Source organism: Aptenodytes forsteri, unplaced genomic scaffold, assembly GCF_000699145.1.
Source record: "Aptenodytes forsteri isolate BGI_AS27 unplaced genomic scaffold, ASM69914v1 Scaffold15, whole genome shotgun sequence".
NCBI lineage: Eukaryota > Metazoa > Chordata > Aves > Sphenisciformes > Spheniscidae > Aptenodytes > Aptenodytes forsteri.
Genome location: NW_008795129.1, coordinates 11,746,958 through 11,762,129, shown reverse-complemented (window position 1 = coordinate 11,762,129; position 15,172 = coordinate 11,746,958). Strand labels below are relative to the sequence as shown.

The 15,172-nt window shown below is 52.9% G+C and overlaps 1 protein-coding gene across 3 annotated transcripts; it reads right to left on the bottom strand.

Annotated features, from left to right (window-relative positions):
- Window positions 1-2,210: 2,210 nt before the first annotated feature.
- POLL (DNA polymerase lambda) lies at window positions 2,211-13,798 on the bottom strand. Of its 3 annotated transcripts, none has more exons than XM_009277810.2 (8): window positions 13,659-13,798; window positions 13,081-13,378; window positions 12,241-12,427; window positions 8,639-8,962; window positions 7,854-8,027; window positions 6,759-6,887; window positions 4,557-4,725; window positions 2,211-4,166 (listed from the first exon to the last, which is right to left on the bottom strand). In XM_009277810.2, the coding sequence occupies exons 1-8, from the start codon at window positions 13,771-13,773 to the stop codon at window positions 3,802-3,804; spliced, it is 1,761 nt and encodes a 586-aa protein (XP_009276085.1). In that variant the 5' UTR covers window positions 13,774-13,798; the 3' UTR covers window positions 2,211-3,801. The 3 variants fall into 3 exon arrangements, with proteins under 3 accessions (XP_009276085.1, XP_009276087.1, XP_009276086.1); XM_009277812.2 differs by having other exon boundaries at window positions 12,241-12,409; XM_009277811.2 differs by having other exon boundaries at window positions 13,081-13,375.
- Window positions 13,799-15,172: the final 1,374 nt, after the last annotated feature.

Here is a 15,172-nt window from a genome sequence, read left to right as displayed (position 1 = left end):
GGGCTCTGCGGCAGGAGCTGAGCCTCTGTCCCGGCTCCCCGACTTTCCACTCAGTCTCTAAGTGCTGCTGTGTTTGGGTTTATTTTTAATTTTCAGGATGATCAGACTCACAGCCAGGGAGGGCGGGAAGGGGGTGCGCTGGGGAGGGGGATTAGCCAAAGCCCCTTCCTGGGAAGCAGGAACCAGGCGATACCTCATTAGAGATGCCTAAAACCGTCTTTGCTCACCCTGCCTGTACCCATCCTGGGGGCTCAGCACCCACCTCCTCCCAGGCACCCCAGGAGCCCCATCCCTTGTACCTTCTTTGCAAGTGTGGCATCCTGGGGTTTAGAAGAGGCAGAAGCTGTGCTGGGGTGAGGGGGTGGCCAGTTCCTGCCCTGCTGCGAGGGCAAAAGAGGGGTCTCAGAGCAGCACGTGGCCTCAGGGGATGCCGGGCTGGAGCTAGCCCCTGGCTTGGTGTCTGCAAGTGACTGGGAGGACGGAGGGCAGGATCAGGGGCACAAAGAGGAGCCTGCGTGGGACAGCTCTGTCCCCTCCATCCAGGGCAGGAAGGACTGCCCAGCCCGGGGCTGACCCGCAGTGGGCAGCACGGTCCAGCCCCTCGTGTTTCTCCCCTTGCACCAGGACGAGGGAGAAGCGGGAGCCTTCAGCATCCAGAAATGTCACCCCCAGCTGCTCTGGACAAGCTCCTTATTGTGGTCCTTCACCTCCTGTCCCTTTGCATCCACTGCAGCTGCACCCGGGGGAGATGACCCCCATCCATCCTTGGCCCACCTGGCTGCAGCTGGCCACAGGAGGGCCCTCTGCCCCCTCCAAAGCTCCTGGGCAGGGATTTGTGGGGTAGGAGGGGACAGACAGAAATCAGGCCTCTTCCCTCACAAAGCAGGGGACTAGCAGGACATCTCCCCCAGTAGCCTCCGCATGACAAGTATGCACTAGGGCCACCCTCACTGCCGTTTCCCAAGGGGTTGGGCGAACAGTCCCGCTCCTGAGCAGCCCCGGCCCCACACGTCCCCGTGTCTGGCCTCCCCCCAAGTAAAAGCAGCACAAACAGCAGGGCCAGGGCTTTGATGCGCTGCTGCTGCACCCGTTTGGCACCAGGATGTGAACTGTGTCCCTGGAGAGCGGGGTGACAAAGGGGAAGGAGCTGGAGGCCAGCAGTGCCACATCTCCCCCACCTCCAGTGATGTCCCCAGTACGTGGCTCTGGTGAGAGGGGCAGCCCCAGCCCTGCAGGAACAGCTTGCCCCCACACCCAGTGCTGGAGGCAAACCTGTGTTCATCAAGGGGCCAAGGTGATCATCCCCATACTCAGCTCCCTGCCCCAGCCCAGGCAGAAACAGGCCCATGTCCAGGGCTGCTAGCCAAAAGGCTCTAGGACAAATCCTCCAGGATCATCCCAGCAGCACTGGAGGAACGGGGAGCGCACATCCAACCTCCCTTTGGGGCAGGACTATTCCCAGCCCTGGACAAGGCCAGCTGTGGCCCTGCCTAGCCAAGCCTGGCTGACCCTAAGGGTGGGGACCCCCTCCTCTCTGGGGCTGGTCCCTGGGGAGACAGTGCTCCCCCCAGACCTCGGTCTGGGGCTGACTCCCCTTTGCCCCCAGAGAACCCAGCCCAGCTGTCACTGCCGCTGCCTGCCTGCCCCAGCAGCCCCTGTCCCTCTCCAGCTTTTCCATCTCCCTTTTGAGCCAATCCTTCTCGCTGCTCATCGCCATGCTCCCTTGGCTTCCAGGCTGTTCAGATTCCCCTTGGACAACCAAAGCATTTCCACGCTCAGGACACTAAGCTGTGTTCCAGGCACAGGAGACAGAGCAGCAGCCAACTTCCATATACCCTACTCTTCGATGAAATATGGAAAAGCTGACAGCAATCCCTTCCTGACTCCACACCTGAAGTAAGAGCTCAACCCAAGGCTCAGAGCTCAGGAATTGCTCCTTTCTCCGGGCACGGCTGGCCCCAGCTCAGCCACGTGGCCAGCTGGATGCTGGGACAGAGCCAGGTCCCACTCTGCCATGGGAGGATGGTGGCCAGCAACTCCCCTCCCTGAGCTAGAAGTGGTGATCCAACAGCGTGAAGGTCTCCACTGCCTTCTCCCTGCCTGTACTGAAAATGGAGATAGGCCAGCACAGGAGGGGCTCCTGGTCAGCCAGAGGGAAGAGTCCCAACAGCTGCAGGGCAGACAGCAAAAAGACAGAGATGTCAAGGAAAAAGATATAAGGGCTTTATTATACTTCGAATTTCAAAGCACCAAGACATGCCAGAAGACATTCATTTCCATCAGGTGTTCAGTAGAAAGGCTGGGCCAACAAATGACACTCCTGGGGTCAAGGCCCCCCCAGCAAACACCCCAGCCCCACTGCTGAAGCCCAGCAGCCACAGCTGACGGTGTGGCAAGAAACTGTGCAAAACCACCAGGTTTAATGCCCTTGTACCTGCCCTGGCAGCAAACACGCAGCTTGTCACTGCACGTGACAAAGACACGGCAGAGTGTGGAGTAGGGGTGGCCGGGTCCCCTACCAGACAAGGGAGCAGGAGGCCAGGCCAGGCCCAGAGACCGGCCAGAGGGAGCCCTGGGGTCCTGGCACAGAAACGCCCACCACGGCATGCCTGGCAGCCGATGCCGCAGAGCCGCACCTCTGCCAAGAGGAACTACTGCAATACTCGTACCAGAGACAGAGCACTGAAAGTCTCCGGGAAATTCATCTCCAGAATATAAAAACAGTTGAGGTTTCCCGAGAAATAAAATTCACTCCCATGGAACTGACAGGGCCAGCACACATGTACATGGATGCTTAAATACACACACACACACACACACACACGCTTTCTCTGATCAAAGCCCAGATGACTCCATGGCTTCCACACGTACAAAGGGAAAGCTTTGCTTCGCCCAAATTAGGACTAAACTATCTCCTTGTGTTTCTCTCTGCCTCCGTGCCTCCCATGCACCACACAGCCCTGCCGGGTTACATTCAGCGCCATTACATTCAAACCCTTCCTGAGCACAGTTCCCCTGAGCCGCGAGGTCCGCTCCTCTCCTGCACTGAGAGGAAAGGAGCCCTTGGGGCCAGACCAGGGAGATCACAGCTCTCTGCACTGGGGGATCATCAGCACGCGACGGGCTGACAGCAAGCAGGCACAGCACACTGGGTCCCTACACCTCCCTCAAGCCTTACCTGGCACCAGGAGAAGCTGGTGGCAGTTGCAGCAGCCCGGCCCTGTACAGTGAGACCCACCAGAGGACGCAAGTCAGCTCAGATGGAGGAAGGACACAGCAGCAGCACAGGGGGACCCTTCACGAGTCCCACAGTAGCAACTGCCAGCAGTAGTGAGAAGGGGGAAGGCCTGTTCCAGGGCCAGGCCAGACCCTGGCTGCCTTCACACACAGCTCAGGCCAGAGATTTTGGGGTGTCTGTGCTCAGACACAGAGGAAGACGCATCCCACTTCCCCTGTTCCCAAGCACTGGGAGGGGCTGGATCACAAGGCTCTGCAGCCCAGCCTTCTGAAGCTTCCCCGGGGAGAGCAGAGCTGGGGTAGCTGATGGGCAGCGAGCCCTTTTGGTAGCCAGGGGCTGCCTGTAGCATCAAGCAGCGCTTCCAGCGTGGTTCCAGCCCACGGCCTCTGCTAGGTGAAGCCACACAGCTCTGCCAGCAGCAGGGCCTTGTGCTTACGAGGAGCCCCAGTTTGCTGGGTTACGTTTCCCAGTCTGCAGTCACCACAGAGCAGCACTGGGGAAACCGGCATTCTTCAAAACAGCAGCACGGCAGTGGGCTCAGGGTGCTGGGTGACAACCAGGTGTCACCAGTCCCGTTCTGAGGGCTCCCGGTAAGGCAGCCCCAGCTGAATGAAGACATCTCTCTCAGTGGGAGTGGGCAGAGTATGGCCAGATGCCACCTTGACGCCTCCAGGGCCTCGCACCACAGCCAAGCTGAGGGCATGCTCCGAGAGGCTCATGCCCTTAGTCTTGGCCAGGGCCCGCATGGAACGGTTGAAGTGAGCTGAGCCGGTGAAGTAGAGCAGGGCACAGGCGAACTCACTGTAAGGCACCACGATGATGTCAAGCCGGCGGTGACACCGGGCTGGCCCGGGGAGGCGGCACACCCCCAGGTACTTCTTCTGATCACCGTTGTCCTCCTGACTCACCAGGTCATCCGTAAGGAAGCCTGGGGAGAGGGAACAGGCAGAGAGGAGCTGAATGGCAGAGACTGACACCCCCACTCCGAAATTCCCGCTGTCCAGACAGCAGCTGAGGTGTCTCATAACGTGCTGTGGGACCCCAAGGGCAACCCAGCCTCAGCCCTGACAGCCTCACACAGACAGGAGAAGCCACGCTGAGCTTCAGCAATACTCCCTCCTTAACACTGGCTGCAAACCTGCCACTGGAGCAGGGCCAGGACCAGGGGCAGTAGTCTAAGGACTTAGAAGATGTCCCGTCCTTGGGAAAAGCAATCACCTGCCCTTCAATAAATGCCATTCACCTCATTATTGCCTCCTCAGTTTGGCCATGCTAACAACAGCTTCGAGCACCATGTGCCAGTCCCCAGCCCTCTTACCGCTCCTGTGGAGGCTGTCAAGCAGCTTGCTGAACACCCCACGGTGAGACTGCCCATCTGGGTGAGTGACCAGCACATCCACATCTCCACAGGTGGGCTTCCCGCGACGATAGGAGCCACATGCCACACACACGAGCCCAGGCTTCAGGGCCAGGGCAGCTTGTCTGACCTCCAAGAAGAGAAAGAGGGATGAGAAGTCAGAGACCAGTCTCTTCATGCCCTTTCCATCAAGGCAGCAAAGGATCTTGTGCCTGCCTTGCGGCCTGTCCTGCATCTCCAGGGTCTCCATACAGAGCAGACACTTGGCAGGCATGGCAAACTGCCCCACCAAGGAGGCTGGCCTGCTGTCAGGAGCCACATGAGCCAGGGTGGCCTCCACCCAGTCCTGCAAATGCCCAGCACACTGCCACACAATACAATGATCTACCATCAGTCATCAGCTCTTGGGGGCACTGGGCTGGAGCTGGGTTGGGACAAGCAGGAAGGTGCAGCAATGCTGAGGAGGCAAAGTACAGCACAACCTTTCAGAGCCTTTGGTTTCTGAGTCAGCAGGAGAGAAGTTTTTCAGCTCTCCTTTCGGCTAGGAGGGCAAAGCTCACCAGCTCTGCCCACAAAGAGAATCAGTTCAACACAAGATGGTAACAGGTCCTGTTTCAGAAGCAGAGATGGGCTCATGGAGAGTCTCCCCAGCAGGACCCAAGGCAGCAGAAAATCTGCAAGTGTCCCCTGGAGTCCACTCCTGCCAGGAGCTCTGCCTTCACAGGAGAGATGGGCTTCGTGACCCAGAAAAAACACAAATGTCCCAGCATTTTAGACTGAACAGATGACAACATGCTGCTGCCAGCAATCAGACACATATAATCAGAACTTCCCCTAATGCAGCCACCTCCAGGCTGGACCCCAGCTCCTGTTTTGTGCAGACGGGGCTATTCTGATGGCTTCATTCATTAAATGCTTAAGAAAGGCTCCTAGGTCCTTGGACAGGAGTATTCTTGGTCTGATTGTGCCAATCATCCTGCTGGCAGCAAATAATTAGGGGCTCAGCAATTCCCAGTGACGAGGCCATCACAGAGGCTGGGGTTCAGGAACGCAATGTCCATGCCCACAGACCCTTGTCACTCTTGGGGATCATCCTTCATTAGCAAGAGATAAACCCATTAACCTTTGCCCCAGAGGTGCTCCAAGAAGCCACAAGCCTTTCTCATGCGGAGCAAGCCCTCCTCTGGTGTCCTTGCCCCCCTTCTGGCTTTAAATGAAGATTTCTAGAAAACTCCCAGCCCCACCCGAGAGCCTAAAAGCTCCTCAGATCTCACTGTGACAGGCAGCACAGACAGTGACTAATCCCTCATTCTCTCTCCTGGGCCTGGATCAGAGGTGTGTGCCTGTGTATGGAGGGGAGCGCAGTAATCCCATCAAGATAACAATAGACCCACCCCCAAGAGCCAGCTCCTCCACCCAGCCTGCCTGGGAAAGGGACCACTCACCACCAAAATGGCTAATCCGGCACACGGGACTGACATCCCAGCAGGAGCCTGGCAGGAGTGTATTCTTCATGGCCAGGCCCTGTGGCCGAGTGACAGGGTCACGCTGGCTGCTGCTTCCATGGTGATCAGAGAGCACAGGGGTAGCAATGACAGTGTGTCCCCCAAGCTCTCTGCTCACATTAGGGTACACTGGCTTAGCACCCCATAATCCTGGAGTGCCATGGCATAGTAGAGCAAGCAGCACCCATCTGCAACTTGAATCCTCTTTGCTTCCAGCAAGGATATCCATGCTCGGTCTCCCCACCGACAACCAGCTCACAGGGTGCTCACAGCTTCCTTTGGAGAAGCAGCACCAGGGAGACAGCTCAGGGGCCTCGGCTGAAAGCAGACATCTCAGAGAAGACGAGAGGCAGGAAAGAGGAGCTGGAAACCTGCTCATCCCACCATGCCACATGCAGCCTTTTTCAAAGCAGCGACTAGAACTGACACCTGTGAAGTATCCTCCTCCTTGCCAGGCACTCAAACTGAACCTTCCTACGGGGCAAAGTAGGTGCCTTGTGTGCCCATGCCCAAAAAGGGTCCCCCAAGCACCGACCCTGCTCAGAGGAGAGTCTGAAGAGCTCAGCTGTAACAGCGAGGGACACTTCCACAGCATGCACCCTCCTGTCAGGTCCCAAGCAAGTACTCCACTCTGAGGGCCCGGGGCTGAGATACTCACGGTCTGTTCTATTTCTGCAGCTTCCTCCCGAGGCATGCGCTCCAGGAAATCCGTGTAGTGCTTCAGCCCCACAGCTTGCTGGCTGGTGAGAGTTGCCTTGGTGCGGATATCATCCAGTGTGCGGAAACCCTAGTGCAGACCATGTGATGATATTCAAACATCTACCAAGACTTTGCTCTTCAAATACTTTCAACCAAGATTTGGGGAGATTGTATTTAACCTGTCTCGAGTCCAAGCCAGTTACAGCTTCTGAGATCACATGTAGAGATCACTTAGGGCCTGGTTCCTAAAAGAAGGGATTTAGGCAATCCCACTACCCACACACACCTCTAATCTCCACCCCACAATGACTTTGAATCTTAACTAAAACTGACAGAAGGCTCCTGTTCTCAAAGCACTGTGTTCCTACAGCTTGAAGGAAAACAAGTGATGCAGGGAAAGGAACAACACCCGGAATATCCCAATGAGGGAAAGCCCACAGTGTGAACACAACCATATTTTCAAGACAGCAAAGAATCCAGTCACAAACCAAACACTACAGGAAACCAGGCTTCATTAGCTCTATGCTCAGGAAACACATTGTTTTTAAAGAAGGAACCCACCCAGTGGCCTGGGTTGCTCATGTTGGCACCATTACTTTAACCTCACTTTTACAACTGCCAGACAAGGTGGACAGCTGCTCTGACAGCTACAGGAGCCAGCCTGGCCAACAGGCCAGCAACTGGACCAGGAGCTTTCATGGCCAAGATGTCCTGGCTCAAGCCTGGCTCTTAGCGGTGTCATTGCAGTGAGCAGTGCGAGATGAGCTCCAAGCAGCGATGCTAACGGAAGAGGGAGTGTGTCCCCCACTCCTCCTATTGCATGTCTCTGTTGCCTATCCTCCACCCAAACCCAAGTCTCAGCCGGGTGCGCTCCATTCTCCCCAAACACGCCCACAATGGGACCCAGCCTCACAGCTCCTCCCATAACACCAGACTCGGATCCCATCTGTGGATATTGCCAATTGGAAACTATTTGTGAAAGTAATTCTCCTGCACTCAGAAACAGTCTTCAAACCCTAGTCTGAGAACCTCTTGTGTAAGGCACTAAACTTACCTGCTGGTACCACATCTGAGCTGTCTTGACACCTGCTCCCCAGATGTTGGAAAACAACTCCAGCACAGGCACACTCTCACTGATGTGATCCAGCTTGCGCAGGTGTCCACTCTCCAAGATCTCCAGGATCTTCTCTGCCATTCGCTTCCCAATCCCAGGGATTTTACAGGCTTCCTAGCAAGAAACCAGAGCCCCTGCTGGAAAAGTGAAGGCTACAGGCAAGCTGGGGAGCTGCTACCCACTCAGAACCTGGTTAGCCATTTGATCAGTAACTGGTAAGTGGCAGGACTAGTTCTGACTGCCACTCTCTTCTCTAGGCCAGGCTTACACAGGCTACATCAATTCAATGCCAAGTGGCAAAGGACAAGCATGCAGAACAGGACTGAAACACTAACACATTGAATGGTGGACTGTCACAGCCAATCAGGCCTAGATCCAGTTAGTTTTATATATTATCTCCAATGGTGGCAGTTGCTGATGCCTAAGAGGAAGGTGAAAATATCCCTGCATTGAGCCTGGAGAAGGCATTTATCTCATGGGTGCTCAGATCTGGCCCAAAAAGACTCAGACTCCCCTTTTCTGCTCATCTGAAAACACTGCAGGTGGTCAATAAATACAACTCGCACTTGCTACAGAACTTCCATCAAAACACTCCCACAGGAGGGAACTGCCAAGGCCTGAAGATAAGCTCTTCCACATACAGAAAGAGAAAGGAATCTGGTTCATAACAGAGCTAGGATGCTGGGTCTATCTCCCTGGTCCACCACCCTGGGAAGGTGCTTTACCTGGTAGGAGGTGACTGGTTTGTGGTAGCTCTTGAGTGCGTTGATGGCTTTGGAGTAGCCCAGAGCTCTCCACTTGTCCCCCTGGACAGAATAGGCCTTTGCCAGCACTTCCAGCTTCTCTGTGATGCACTGGTTGTGATTCTCCTTCTTGCTGTTGGAAGAATGGGCACAAACCCACTTGCTGGCAGGTTGGGCCACCGCGGAAGAGCTGTCACTGGTCTCCTCTGACAATTTCACAGGGTAGCGGCCAGAAATCAATGCTTCCAGATCTCCCTGGGTGACACTAGCATCTTCTTCTTCACTGTCTTCATCATCAGAGACTTTCTTTAGGGAGAGGTACAAAAGCAGCCATGTGAGAATAAGTGCATGCCTCACATATGTCCCCTCGGCACAGGCTGCTCCCGAGAGTAGGAAGTCAGAGCGCTAACCAACCCCCAGGGCATGCAGTGCTCAAATTGCCATCTCTAGAAGTGGTTGGTTATATGCACACCATAGCTCTTCATGCCCCAGGCTACACATGCACCCCTTGAAGCTACATGCACATCTCACAAAGCACAGGAGAATAGAGACTGCTGTCCACCTGTGATCCAAGCACACACACAGCTCCTATAGCTGAGCCCCCGAGACCTAACTGAGGTAAGACACTGGTTAAGTGAGCAACTGCTGCCAGCAGCATGGTATGACAATGCTGAAATCCCTGGCTGGGGGAGATCCTGACTCCCTCCTCCCACTAGGAAACCTTTCGCCGGTCTGGTGGCTGCATAGACACATCTCTCACATTCAGACTCTGCACCTTCCACCCCATGATGCAGATCACAGGAGATACGTACTGAACTCTGTTTTCACGTTACAGACACAAAATCTTAACAGGGTAGTAAATTACAACCCCCCCATTTTTCCCATGGCTATCTGCAAGAGAAAAGGGGGAGGAAGGAATGACACAAAGGACTCCACATTCCTCAGTGACAGAAGAAAGAACCAATGTATACATTTGCTGATACCCTCAGCATTAGGATGCCTCTGTGTGGACTTAAGAAACAATGAGCCTTGGCTTCAGGTAACGAACAAAAGGGGATAGAAGTGGGAAGCCACACAGAGGCTTTGTAGACTGCTTTGCTCACTGGGGTCCCCCTCTCTCCTGATGTAAAAACACAGGAGTCCATGAAGATCCAAGAGCTCCTGTACTGTGGAAGTAACTCTGAATGGCACAGGGCTGTTTGGGATCAGTCCAGCAGTTACATGTGGCACAAAAGTCCTGTTATGAGTTTCTGCAGAGCGGCAGCCTAACTAAGCCAGAGCCATATCCTCACAACCTCTGGTTCTCCTGCCTAGGGAGGTCTGGAGACACAATTCCTGCAAGATACACAGCTGAAGTCTTCAGGCAGAAGAGGCAGGATGTTTTCCTTTCATAATCTTGTTTTATAACTCTGAAAACTGGGTCAGACTGAGGATTTGATAGAATGCAGCAGTTTTATTCGCCTTGAAATGTAACTCCCTTAAGACACTGTTTCCTTTAAGGGCAGCAAAGCCTCAGAGTGTTCAGATTGGTTAGTAAGCCCCTTAAAAACATTCAAGAAACGTGTTATCTAAGCACAACGCAAACAACTCTGCAGCTGGAGCATACAATTCCCATCCTCTCAGCCAGCAGCGTCACATAGGTGAAATGGCACATAAACCCCTGACTCTCTACGCTTCACCAACAAAGCTGATGGACTCTTTACAACCGTACGTGCAAAACCAACTAGTCCCGTGAGCTTCTAAGATACCCTCGGATCCTACAGCACCTCACTTGCTAGAGGTAGATGAGACTGGGATGTGCATGGTTTGTCTGGAGCACAGCACATGAGCCAGGATAGTGGCCGAAGCCCAGTAGCTGAGGCAATATGCCACTTGAGAGGGAGGCAGGCAGCCCGAGGTAACAGCCCCAGGGTTCAGCCAGTGAATAACTGGCACTGCTTGCAAAGGCTGCCTTGCAGAAAACTACTGCATCCAGATGCCAGTCACACAGTGGTTGCTACAGTCTGACTGGTAACAGGGTTTCCTCACAGGAGTTTACATCCAAACGCAGAACTCCCAGAGCAGCCCCTGTTCAGTATGAAACACTGGCACACTCATCATCTCCTAGAGAAAAAACATCCACCCAAGCTAGAAAAGACTCTGTGCTTAAACAGAGGCTACTTCTAAGCTGAGATTTCAGCTTCAGCTTTACTGTTGTAGCTGGGTCTTAAAAGTGGTTGGTACCGTCTTTAAAGCATATCCTGTGGGTTCTCTTCTCCTCCCCAGACTCACATAGTCCTAAGCTTGGGACAAGGGATTTTACTGAAGTGTCTACAAATATTGCTTTTGTGCACAGACTAACAGGAAATATTGCTTGAAAGGATTTAAAAGAAAGAAAGGCAATAAGGCTTCAGACTCTAGCAGCGGTCTGACCACCCAGAGTAAATGTGAGCAGAAAGCAGGGCAGATACCACAGGATCCATAACAGTACAAAAGATCCTTTCTCCCACTAAGTGTGAGATTTGTTAATAACGATTGCCACTAAATTAGAATTACAAGAAACAGCAAAGATGGGTAACTGCAAAGGTGATGCAGTTAAGAAGCGGCCAACTCTGCCTATAGCACACTGGATAGTAAGTCTGGGGAGAAAAGATGCCCCCCTACACATATTCAAGAGAAAGCCTAAAACAAAGGGGCCCCCAGTGGGCTGCCAGTTAGGGAGTAACTACAGGGTTTTGTGAAACAAAATTTGGAACTGTGTTAGAAAACAGATGCCAGCATTACAAGGCAGCTGCTGCTCTAAGAGGTCTGAGGTAACTTTGCTACAGATAGATTTGAATGATGCCAATGCCCAAAAAGAATTCAGCAAACTTGAGCAAAAGTACAGAGAAAGCAAAGAAAGCTAACAGCAGGTCGGAGAAGCTGACTCACAGCAGAGGCCACTAATAACCCAACACAGATATTTTAAGCACACCACCACAATCGTTCAAGTGGCAACCTGATCCACTGCACATGTGTCTGAACAGGGTGCTTGCCAAGGAGTGGAGAATGGGTCAGTATGGCTCAGGCAGGAACACGGGGTGAAATATCAGAGACAGCTTCCTGAAAGGGAGATACTCTCAGCCAGGGAATATTCCTCAAAAGGACACAGAGGAAATATGATCACCAGCGTGAGCCTTGGCCTGATCAGAGCGCCAAGACTGCTTCAGCTGGAAATGTTCTGATGGGGACAGGAATTTAAGGGGTGTTGTTTCTACTTTTAACACCTAAAAGGGACAAAGAGAAGCAGTAACCATGTCCACAGCCTGAGTCTGCCAGCACCAACCCACAGAAACATCCAAATGCCTTCCTACATCCAAGAAATGTTCTGATGGGGACAGGAATTTAAGGGGTGTTGTTTCTACTTTTAACACCTAAAAGGGACAAAGAGAAGCAGTAACCATGTCCACAGCCTGAGTCTGCCAGCACCAACCTACAGAAACATCCAAATGCCTTCCCTTTGCTGAGAAAATCTGGCATTGTATCCCTGCAGGGATACCCTTAGCCAGGAAAAGCAGCATGCAGGATCTGTAAACAAGGAGAAGGGCCTGTGCGGGAAGCCTCACCTCAGCCAGCTGCTGCTGTCCAAGGGTGCCCAGGCCTTGCTGTGAGGAATCCTCCACCCGTGCTTCAGTATTTGGTTTCACTGCTACCTCCTCTGCTGAGGGCTGGATCTCTTCACTGCCCAGGACCTGCTGCTGCTGCTCTTTCTGTAGTTCTCCCTCCTCCAGGTACCTGCCATGGATCCGATGCCTTAGTATAGGAGAAGGAGGACTTCTCAACCCCCAGAAGTTTGACTGAGAAATCCTTCTGCATGTTTTGGGATGGAGCAAACAACCCATATGAATTGTACTCTCTCAGATCACAGATTAATTCCTCTGGTTTTGGCTCAATTCCCCAATTTCCATCCACCTCGCTGACCTGCAACTTTCACTTCTATCTACCTCACTCTTAGACTCTTTCTCCAAAAGTTTGCCAAAACATTTTGATCCTAACCTGTGGCTGCCTGCTGCTCCGTTCCTTATTTCCTCTTGTGCCTAGTTGTCAATTCTCTCTACTTTTCATCTGCAATAAGTAAGAAACAGCATTTAATCCTCAGCGTTTTTAAAAGCAATCTCCTTATCACTGATGGATTAGGAAGAGGTGCCTTTAGCACCTGTAGCAAATGACAGGACTCCTGTTAGCACTTCTGGGCTCTATTCCATGTTTTGCTACCCCACAGAATGGCAACTGGTCACAAAATCACTAAATTTCACAGTCTGTATGGGGAAAAGAGACTCTGAGTCATGCCCACAGGAGCTGCAAGGAGTTGCAGTCCAAGATTTTAAGCAGAGGTGAAATTTTAGTGCCGTTCAGTTTAGGATAGAAGCGTTGTAGGGAGGACTGACAGTGTGGCATTTGCATACCTGTGAGGGATAAAGACACGGTAGCCAGCGGTACTCAGCAGCTTCTGGTCTCTAATGCAAGCACTTAGCCAGGATGCCTTCACTAGCTGCAACCCTGAAGGTAGCGTGGTTAATTTAAGGAGCCGAAAGGCCCGATCACAGTCCATGTCTTCAGCCACAATGACATGCGTCACCTCTGAGGAGAGCTGGTTGTGTACAACACCCCCATTCTGGACAATCTGCTTATGGAAGATCTCCACCCTGGCTTGGCCGATGCCGGCTTGCAACACAAAGGCGGTGACTGGTTTCAGCCACTCTGCTGAGGAAAACACAGGGGCAGGAGCTCAGTGACAAGCGAAACAGTGTCCCAAACCAGCAGGGCTACATATCTTGCTACATATCTCACATAGGACTTGATGGCACCAGCAGTGGCAGGCAGTCTTTGGGGGGCACCAGCTGGACATACCAAAGCAAGCTGACCATGATCTCTACAGAAAACACACTCAGGGGCCAGAAAAAGCCTTTGGAGGAACAGCACCTCCAGTTAACAAGCTGGGGTAGGAGTATTATATTCCAAATCATGGGCATGCAGGACTTACCCTCAGGTATCTCTGTTCCTTCCTCTTTTGGGATCTTTGGAGGGACGCTCTTCCCTGAGTCATCCCTCACCTTCCTCCTCTTGGGAAAGGCTTTGACAATCCCTCGTGGTTCCATAGGCCTGGTGGGAAGCTTAGCCGCAATTGCTGAATACCAATAAGAAAGAGGGAGGGTGCTTAGAACATTGTTATGTAATCACAAAAACTTAAGATTCACTCATTTTGCTCATTGTCTTTGTTGGTTTGGAGTTCTTTTTTTGTTGTTGCCTTCCAAAAACACTCGCCCTGAGGGAGGTACCTGGAAACAAGAATTGCAGCCCACAAGATCAGAAAAATCAAAGTTAGAAACCACCAAAAAGCCACTTAAGAAGACCCTGCTTGAATACCTTAGAAACCACTAAAGCTGAGTTCTTATGATAGAAAGTATTCAACTACTTTAACATTTTGGAGCTCCTTCCTGCCCAGCCAGCAGAAGCAACTTTATTTCCCAGATGTTTCTTAAGCACATTCCCACGACGGAAACGCCTCTCCTGCCAGGGCTGAAATCCAGTCACCCATGAGAAGGGATAAAGCAGCTGATTGACACTGAGTGTTTCATACAGCCACAGGAGGAGAACCCCCAACCTGGCTTCAGCTGGAAATAGCAAATTAGTAAAGATTAACTAGCCAAGTTCAATACAGGTACAACTGTAGCTTTACCAAAACAGCACTTTGTGTTTTGCTTAGAGGTTTCTCACACACAAGTCAGCACAAACCTATCACGTTAACCCTGGAAGAGTTGAAAACGGTCCCACCTGGCCGTGTCTTCTCCCCACGGTCACCTTCTCATCTGAGCATTAAACACAATCCTCTGGAAGACCAACCCAGAGCTGGACTCAAGTCCTTGCTTCTGCGAGGAAGAGTTCAGCTTCAGCGGAGAAGAAAACCTGCTACATTTCTAAGACTCAGCTTCACAGAAACACTTCTGTTTTCAGGACGTTTTGACCAAAAAAGCCTTCTGAAAACAGCAATACTTTCTATTAGACAAAGAAAAAAATCCACACCAACAGACCCCAAGCTTCCAGGTGCCCAAGTCCTTTTCAGAGCTTGGAGGACTGTTTTTCCAGGTAGTATTTTAACTCATCTAAGACAAAACACCTGTCATGTGTTTTGTCACCATGGCAATGCCAGGTACCGGGCTTGCCTTGCCAGCATCCTCAAGCCGTGAGGGCTTCGACGCCACCAACCCGTCTCACCCCAGGACGCAAAACCTCGGGGGGCAGGAAACAATTCCCCCAAAACCTCGGGGGCAGGAAACAACTCCCCCAAAACCTCGCGGCTGGGCCCAAGACCGGGGGGGCCGAGGACCAGGGGAGGAAGATGGGAGCCCCCCCGCACCCCGGCCTGAGGAGGGGCGGCAAGAGGGCTGAGCCCCCCACACCAGCGGGGGAGCAGCCGGAGCCCCCCACGACCCCAGCCCCGAGGAGGGGAAGGGCCCCCCAAACCAGGCGGGGCGCGGGGGCTTCCCCGGAGGCGAG